The sequence below is a fragment of the Carlito syrichta genome, unplaced genomic scaffold (genome assembly GCF_000164805.1).
Source record: "Carlito syrichta isolate Samal-C Ts95f unplaced genomic scaffold, Tarsius_syrichta-2.0.1 Scaffold301866, whole genome shotgun sequence".
Taxonomy (NCBI): Eukaryota; Metazoa; Chordata; class Mammalia; order Primates; family Tarsiidae; genus Carlito; species Carlito syrichta.
Genome location: NW_007245962.1, coordinates 360,310 through 369,907, shown reverse-complemented (window position 1 = coordinate 369,907; position 9,598 = coordinate 360,310). Strand labels below are relative to the sequence as shown.

Sequence of the window (9,598 nt, the reverse complement as noted above, 5' to 3'; positions counted from 1 at the left end):
GGCTGAGCCACTGAGCCCGGCAAAGCTACCTATTTCAAAAACAGTATTAAATTGTAAAATATGGCTGGGCATGGTGGCTCAGCCTGTAATCCTAGCACTTTGGGAGGCTGAGGCGAGTGGATGGCCTGAGCCTGCAGGTTCGAGATCAGCCCGGGCAACTTGGTGAGACCTTGTTTCTATAACAAATTTAAAAAATTAACCGACGTGGTAGCACGCGCCCCTAGTTCCAGCTGTTTGGAAGACTGAGGCAGAAGGATCACTGAACCCAGCAGGTCGATGCTGGGGTGGCGAATGAGTGTGCCACTGTACTCCAGCCTGGGTGATGGGGTGAGACTCCAACTCAAAAAAAAATTGTAAAATATGTTATATATGCAAAAGTGTATAAAACCTATACCATTTAACGAATATTCCTAAAATAAATACCCTTGTATCTTTGTATCCTTAATGTGCTTATGAATCACTTGGCTACCAGGTTAAAGTATAGATTCTGATTCTGTAGGTTTGGAGAAGAGCCTGAGATCCTTTTTCTTTTTTCTTTTTAAATCACAATCAAGAGGATAAAGAGCCTGAGATTCTGTATTTCTTATTTTTTTTTTTAGTCTCACTCTGTCACCCAGGCTGGAGTGCAGTGGCACACTCATGGCCTCTGCAACCTTGACCTGTTGAGCTCAGGCAATCCTTCTGCCTCAGCCTTCCAAGTAGTGAGAACTACAGGTGCGCGCTACCATGCCTGGCTAATATTTTGATTTATTGTAGAGACAAGGTCTCGCCAAGTTGCCCAAGCTGATCTCGAACCCTTGGACTTGGGCAATCCTCTTGCCTCCACCTCCCAAAGTACTGGGGTTACAAGTGTGAGCCATCGCACCTGCCCAGATATTCTGTATTTCTTTTTTTTTTTTTTTTAGCTGGAGTCTCACTCTGTCACCCAGATTGGAGTGCAGTGGCACACTCCCGGCCACTGTAGCCTCGACCTGCTGGTTTCCAGCGATCCTTCCGCCTCAGTCTTCCAAGTAGCTGGAACTATAGGCGTGCGCTGCCACACCTGGCTAATTTTTGATTTATTGTAGAGATGAGTTCTCGCCAAGTTGCCCAGTCAGGTCTTGAACATGCAGGCTCAGGCAAATCACTCACCTAGGCCTCCTAAAGTGCGGGATTACAGGCTGAGCCACCGAGTCTGGCTCATTCTGTATTTCTAATGAGCTCCAAGGTGACAAAGAGTCTGGTGGGCCTGGGATCACATATGGAGTAGGCACTCTCTGAGATGGTTCCTGTGAACCTCTCCTAATTTTATCTCCTTTCTCCTCATAAGAGGTAAACACTATCCCAAAGTTTGTGACAGACATTCCTTATCTTTATTTTTTTTTAAGTCAGAGTCTCAATTTGTTGCCCTGGCTGGAGTGCAATGGCACACTCATAGCTACTGCAACCTCGACCTGCTTGGTTCAGGCGATCCTTCTGTCTCAACCTTCCAAGTAACTGGGACTACAGGCCCACGCCACCATGCCTGGTTAATTTTGTTATTTATTATAGAGATGAGGTCTCCCTGTGTTGCCCAGCCTGGTCTCGAAATCCTGGGTTCAGGCAGTCCTCTTGCCTTGGCCTCCCAAAGTGTGGGATTACAGGTATGAGCCACTGTGACCACGCCTGGCCCCTTATCTTATTTTAAATAGTTGTACCATCTGTGAATATATTTTTAAACATTGTAATTGTTTAGTTTTGCCTGTTTTACAATTTCATATAAATGGAATAATACTGTGTGCATTCTCAGTGACTTGCTATACTCAACCTTATGTTTTAGGATTCATTCTTGTTGATGTGTGGCTTGTAGTTCATTTACTTTTGCTGCTTATTAGCTTCTATGGTAGGAATATGCCCCCTTTTATCCTTCCATCTCTACTGTGGATGACCATTTGTGTTGCTTCCACTTTTTTGCTGTAACACACAATGAACTTCTGGTACATGTTGTGTAATGCAAATGTGCAAGAATTTCTTATTTTTATTTTATTTTGAGTTGGAGTCTCACTCTGTTGCCCAGGCTGGAGTGCAGTGGCATGCTCATGGCCATTGCAGCCTCGACCTACTGGGCTAAGGTGATCCTTCCACTTCACCCTTCCAAGTAGCTGAAACTACAGGCATGGACCACCATGCCAGGCTAATTTTTTTGCTTTATTGGAGAGATGAGGTCTTACTAAGTTGCCCAGGCTGGTCTCGAACCTGTGGGCTCAGGTTTCCTCTTGCCTTGGCCTCCTAAAGTGTTGAGATTATAGGTGTGAGCCACCACGCCCAGCCAAGAATTTCTTTAAGTGATATGCCTACTAACAGAACTGCAGAATCATAGCCTATCTACATGTTCAACTTCTAATTTCATGCCAAATTATTGAAAATGGTTGATCTGGGGCCAGTTGCGGTGTCTCAAGCCTATAATCCTAGCACTTTGGGATGCCCAGGGTGAGATGATTGTCTGAGCTCAGGAGTTCAAGACCAGCATGGGCAACTTGGCAAGACCTCGTCTCTACAGTAAATCAAAAAATAAGCCTGGAGTGGTAGCGCGTGCCTATGGTTCCAGCTACTTGGAAGGCTGAGGTGGAAGGCTCACCTGAACCCAATGGGTTGAGGCTGTGATGGCTATGAGCATGCCACTGCACTCCAGCCTGGGCAACAGAGTGAGACTCCAACAAAAAAAGAAAAATCAAAAAACACAAAAGGGGTCAATCCAATTTACAAGCCGTTATGCCACATCTTTACTGCCACTCTGTCTGATTTTTTTGAGTGTGTGCTGATTTGTTGGGTATAAAAGTGTATCTTGGTATGGATTCAACCTGGGTGTCCAACAACAGATTAATGGATAGAGCAAAGGTGGTCTAGATGATGGAATACTATCCAGTCATAAAAAGAATGAAATTCTGTCATTTTTCAGCAGCACAAATGGAACTGGTAGACATTATGTTAAGTGAAATAAGTCAGGAACAGAAAGTTAAACACCACATGTTCTCACTTATATCTGGAAGCTAAAAAAAAGTTGTTCTCTTAGAAGTAAAAAGTAGAACAGAAGATACTAGAGGCTGGGAAAGGTGGGGGAAGGGAGGATAGGAAGAGATTTGTTAAAGGATATACAGAATTATAGCTAGACGGGAGGAATAAGTTCAGTGTTCTATACCACTGTAGGAAGACTATAGTTAGCAATAATATATTACATAGTTTCATATAGCTAGAAGGAGGCTGTTGAATCTTCCCAACACAAAGAAATAATAAATGTTTGATGATAGATATGCTAATTACCCTGATCTGATCACTGTATGTGTATCAAAGCATCACTATGTGTCCCAGGAATCTGTACAATTATTATTTGTCAATTAAAAAATAGGACAAATCAAAACCAATCAAACAAACCACGTTGAAAGTGCACCTTGTAATTTTAAATTGTCATTTCTGCTGGGTGTGGTGGCTCACGCCTGTAATCTCAGCACCTTGGGAGGCTGAGATGAGAGGATTGAGTGAGCCCAGGGATTTGAGACTAGCTTGGGCAACATAGTGAGACCCTGTCTCTCCAAAAAAAAAAAATAATAATACTATCACAGAAACAAAGAACTGAGTACCACCTGTTCTTACTCATATGTGGACCCTGAACAATTATCATAATACTATAAAAAAGGGATTAGCAGTAGCGGGACACTGCCGGGGTGGGGGGTTGGGGAGAGGGCAAACTTTATCAATAAGGGTACCTGATCTCAAACCAGGTGAAGTGGGGACCAAAGTCAGGTCCAAACTTTACCTGTACAGTGATCATTTGTATTCCTAATTCTAAATTGTACCCCACGTCCTTTAGTAAACAAACAAACAAACAAATAAATGTTAAAAAAAAGAGTAAAAAAAATTAGTGGGCTATGGTGGCAAGTGTCTGAGTTCCCAGCTACTCGGAAGGCTAAGGCTTGTTACTCGCTTGCCATTCACTAAATCATTCACAAAACAGAAATAATTGTGTTGTACCTTGTCTGATGTTTCTTAGATGTTGTGATAAGCTGCCAATAAAGACTTAGCTTGTAGGTTGGGCACAGTGGCTCAAGCCTGTAATTCCAGCACTTTGGGAGGCCGAGGTGAGAGAATTGCCTGAGCTCAGGGGTTCGAGACTAGCCTGGGCAACTTGGTGAGACCCTGTCTTTACAATAAATCAAAAAATAAGCCAGACGTGGTAGTGCATGCCTGTAGCTCCAGCTACTTGGAAGGCTGAGGCAGAAGGATCACCTGAGCCCAGCAGGTCGAGGCTGCGGTGGCTGTGAGAATGCCACTACGCTCTAGCCTAGGTGACAAAGTGAGACTCCAATTTAAAAACAAAACAAAACAAAACAAAAAAAACTTAACTTGTGGCTGGGGTGCAATGGAAACATCCCTTGCCTTGATGTGGACGCCCTGATGTTAGATACTCACTGTCTCATGATATGGCATGACTTTCAGTGATTGACTTCTTTTTTCTGATCACGTATCCCCATTTGTAAAATGAAGTCATTGTAACAATGTCTTCTTACAAGAGGATTGCCCAGCACTCAATAGGATAATGCATAAGAAGATGCTTTCTAAACTGTAATGCTCTGTCCAAGATATGTTTGCGGTTTCTCCTTGACTTCTACCTCCTCCAAAGCCAAGGCTTCCCTTGGCTAGGGTATTTGGTAAGGTGATTTAGATGTCTTCCTCAACCAACAGATAAGCTTGCAGGTCTCATCCGGGGAAAGATACTGGCCTGGAGCTTCCTCTGCCGGGCAAACTTCACCTTATTGTTTCGGAGGCTGTATTTGAAGGGGTTGAGCATGGGAATTACGACGGTGTAGAAAACAGACACTACTTGGCCGTTGGTGACACTACTTGGTCATTGGATCCATGGGGCTGGACGTAGGTGAAAACTACAGTGCCATAGAAGATGGCAACGACCAGGAAGTGGGAGGCACATGTGGAGAGGGCCTTCTCCCGCCCAGCTGTCGAATGCATCTTCCCAATGGCCACCAAGACCAAGCTGTAGGAGATGAGGATGACCACGGTGGGCAGAAGGGTGACCAGAGCAGAGAAGGCATAGAGGACTGTTTCTGCTCTGGCCGTGTCAGCACAAGCCAGGTGGAAAAGGGGCGGTATGTCACAGGAGTAGTGTGTCACCCGATTGGGCCCACAGAAAGGCAGGGCAAAGACATTCCCAGTCTGGATAGCAGAGTTGGCTCCACCGAAAGCATAAGAAGCAGCCACCAGTTGGAGACAGGTCCCCTGGGTCATGACAGAACCATAATGGAGGGGTTGGCAGATGGGCACAAAGCAGTCATACACCATGGAGGCCAGCAGGAAGCTCTCTGCTGTCACATGCACTACAAAGAAGGTCAGCTGGACCACGCAGCCGTCGACGGAGATGGGCTTGTCAGAGGCCAGAAAGTTGACCAAGAGCTTGGGTGTGACCACAGAAGAGTAGCAAATATCAAGAAAAGAGAGGACGCCGAGGAAGAAGTACATGGGGCTGTGGAGACCAGAGTCTGTGCAGATAAGTGGCATCATCCCCAGGTTGCCTGCCACAGTCATGGAAGTCAGGAAGGTTCCAAAGAGAAGCTCCTGGAGTTCTGGGTAGTCGGAGAATCCCAGCAAGATGAACTTGGTGACTGGGGTATGGTTGCTGCTGGCGAGGGCTAGTTTTTCAGGTGCCATCTGCAGAAGTGACCATAGATAATCACTCAGACAGTGTTACCTAGATAATCACTCAGACAGTGTTACCTGAGCGTGTTTACCTCTGTGCAAGGAACAATGAGGAAGAACACAGAGCACGGATAAGGATCCCTCTACAGGAAGCGAATGGGAAGCGTCATGTCATAGTGGAGAGCACGTGAGCTGGGAAGCCAAACACAGTCGAGTCTCAGTTGTGACTCTGGCACTAATGGGTTGTGTATCCTTGGAGAAACTGTATCTGTGAGCCTAAGTGTCCTCATGTGTGAAATTAAAAAAAAAATCCCTATGTCTCAGGGTTGCTGTGCAGCCTAATTAAAAAAAAAAATGTCTGGTGGCCAGGTGTGGTGGCTCACACCTATAATCCTAGCACTTTGGGAGGCTGAGGCGAGAAGACTGCCTGAGTCCAGGAGTTTGAGACCAGCCTGGGCAACTTGGCGAGACTTCATCTCTACACTAAATTAAAAAAAGAAAAGAAAAAAAATTAGCTGGGTGTGGTGGCGTGTGCCTGTAGTTTCAGTTACTTGGAAGGCTGAGGCGGAAGGATCACCTGAACCCAGCAGGTTGAGGCTGCAGTGGCCATGAACATGCCACTGCACTCTAGCCTTGGTGACAGAGTGAGACTCTGACCAAAAATAAATAAATAAATAAATAAAAATAAATGTCTGGGCCATGGTGGGTAACCCAAATGTGTAAGGCCTCAACCTGATCTCTTGTGCCTCATTAGTACGATGTTTACAACTCTGTTTAACACTTATTTCATTCTTTTTTTTAAATCAAGATATAGGTCAGATGTGATAACGCATGCCTGTAATCCCAGCACTTAGGGAGGCTGAGGTAGGAGGATTGCTTGAGGCCCGGAGCTTGAGAGCAGCCTGAGCAACATAATGAGATTTCTTGCTACAAAAATAAAAAAATTAGCAGGACGTGGTGGTGTGCACTTGTAGTCCCAACTACTCGGGAGAGTGAGGCAGAAGGATCACCTGAGCCCAGGAGGTCAAGGCTATAGTGAGCTGTGACCGTATCACTGCACTCCAACCTGGGTGATGGAGTGAGACCCGGACACAAAATAAAAACAAAACAAAAAGATATACTTCACATACAAAATAAAAACAAAACAAAAAAGATATAATTCACAATTTTAAAGTATACAATTCACTAGGTGCAGTGGCCCACCCAGCACTTTGGGAGGTGGAGGCGAGAGGATTGCCTGAGCCTGCAGGTTCGAGACTAGCCGGGGCAACTTAAGAGACCACGTCTCTACAAAAAACTTTTTAAAAATTAGCCGGAGCCAGGCTCGGTGGCTCAGCCTGTAATCCCAGCACTTTGGGAGGCTGAGGTGAATGGATTGCCTGAGCCCGTGGGTTCGAGAGCTGCCTGGGCAACTTGGCAAGACCTCATCTCTACAATAAATAAAAAAATTAGCTGGGTGTGGTAGCACGCACCTGTAGTTCCAGCTACTTGGAAGGCTGAGCCGGAAGGATCGCCAGAGCCCAGCAGGTCGAGGCTGCGGTGGCCGGGAGTGGCCACTGCACTTCAGTCTGGGTGAGAGAGTGAGACTCCAACTCAAAATCAAAACAAAAAACAAACAAACAAACAAACATTAGCTAGCTAGCGCGGTGGTGGTGGCCCCTGCCTATAATCCCAGCACTTTGGGAAACCGAGGTGAGAGGATTGACTGAGCCCACAGGTTTGAGACCAGCCTGGGCAATTTGGTGAGACCTCATCTCTACAATATATAAAAAAATTAGCTGGGTGTGGTGGCACATTCCTGTAGTTCCAGCTACTTGGAAGGATGAGGCGGAAGGGTCACCTGAGCCCAGTAGGTCAAGGCTGTGGTGGCCGTGAGTGTGCTACTGCACTCTAGTCTGGGTGACAGAGTGAGATGCCAACTCAAGAACAAAACAAAACAAAAACAAAAACAAAATAAAGCAAAAGGCATTGGCCAGGCATGGTGGTGCAACACGTGTAGTTCCAGCTACTTGGAAGGCTGAGGCGGAAGGAACACCTGAGCCCAGCAGGTCAAGGCTGCGGTGGCCGTGAACGTGCCATTGTACTCTAGCCTGGGTGACTAAGTGAGACTCTGACTCAAAAAAAAAAAAAGAATTTGTACAATATATCGCCCTTTGTGTCTGGCTTCTTTCACTTGTCTCGTGTTCAAGGCTCATCCGTGTTTAGCATCTTTCAGTACTCATTCTGTCTCATATGTAAACATGCTCAGGGCATCCCATCCAGCGCATCATCACCATCTTGTCCTCTGAAAATCTGCTGAGCGGAATGTCACCTGGGAGCCCATCTGCTTGGAGATGGTGTTTTAGTGCTGGCGTGATTGTTCTCCAAGATGTTAATTCATGGGCGGGCTGGGGATGCCTGAGTCCTTTTCTCCTTCCCTGCATGTTCTACTCTGTTCTGCCCTCTTTGCCTTTCTCTTTGAGAGTCTAAACTACTCTGAAAATCAGTCCTAGGAAATCCTCACCAGCCTCTTCACCCACGCCAAACAGATTGATGCTGAGAACAAGGAGGAAGTGTGGTGTATTGTGCAGAACAGCACGGAGGGACAGTCTCATCTTTATTCTCACCTGTTGTATTGGGTACCAGGCACGGCAGAAGGAGCACTGGATGGGGAGGATGGAGACCTGCCTTCTAGTTCCAGCTCTGCTGCCTATTAGTTTGGCTGTTTCTGGCAGTTCCCTTCTCTCTGGGCCTCTGATTCCTTGTCAGCTAAATCAAGGTTTGGTGGGGAAGATTTCTGAGGTCCCACCTGGTCCCAGGAGTCTGACAATAAGGGCATCTTTCCTGAATTTCCTGCCTGTTTGTGAATCTTTGTGATCAGCGTGGCCCAGGGAACACGAAAATAATCCATGTGAACTTGTCTAGAAAAAGGGATACTTGACTGGGCTCGGTGGTTCAGCCTGTAATCCCGGCACTTTGGGAGGCCGAGGCAAGAGGATTACCTTGAGCCCGTGGATTTGAGACCCGCCCAGGCAACTTGGCGAGAACTTGTCTCTACAATAAATCAAAAATTGACTGGGTGTGGTGACGCACACCTGTAGTTCTGGCTACTTGGAAGGCTGAGGCAGAAGGATCGCCGGAGTCCAGCAGGTCGATGTTGGGGTGGATGTGAGCGTGCCACTGCACTCCAGCCTGGGCGACGGAGTGGGACTCCAACTCAAAAAAAGAAAAGAAAAAAGGATACTCTGCACCTGAATGTAATAGATAATGTTAGGAGGCTGTGTTCGCCTCACAAGGATCTATTTAAATCCTTGGCCACGTGGCAAATATTTTGTACATGAAATAGTAAATTCTCACTTGTTAACATAAATGAGTAAACAGGGATATAAGGAGTTTTGTTATGGTAATGCCATTGAATTCATCAAACTGCTTCTTAGTTAATGTCAAGAATCACATGGTGATGTGTCATCAAAAATTATTTTTAGTACTCTGTCATTTGTTAATTTGTAAAGGTCCTCCCTCCATTTTGTCGAAAGGTTTCCATCTGACTAAAAAAGGATTTTATAGGCAATGATTAAAGTCATTTACTTTACTTTACTTTTTTTTGTTGCCCAGGCTGCAGGGCAGTGGCATGGTCACGGCTTACCGCAGCCTTGATCTCCTAGGTTCAGGTGATCCTTCCACCTTAGCCTCCCGAGTAGCTGGGACTATAGGTATGCGGCACCACCATGCCTGTCTAATTTTTTGAATTTTTTTGTTAAAAAAAACCCCAAACTGTTTTTGTATTCCCCAGAGTGGTCTTCAACTCCTAGTCTCAAGCAATCTTCTTTCCTTGGCATTCCAGAATGCTGGATTACAGGCATGAGTCACCAAACCTGGCCAAAAATCATTGACTTTTTTTGTTTTTGTTTTTGTTTTTGTTTTGAGTCGGAGTCTCACTCTGTCGCCCAGACTG

The 9,598-nt window shown here is 45.7% G+C and overlaps 1 protein-coding gene across 1 annotated transcript; it reads right to left on the bottom strand.

Moving 5' to 3' along the window:
- Positions 1–4,687: 4,687 nt before the first annotated feature.
- LOC103257800 (olfactory receptor 1020-like) lies at positions 4,688–5,676 on the bottom strand. The gene is given in 2 exon segments (XM_008055501.1): positions 4,688–4,855; positions 4,858–5,676. Coding segments are annotated over 2 exon segments (987 nt in total).
- Between the last annotated feature and the right edge of the window lie 3,922 nt (positions 5,677–9,598).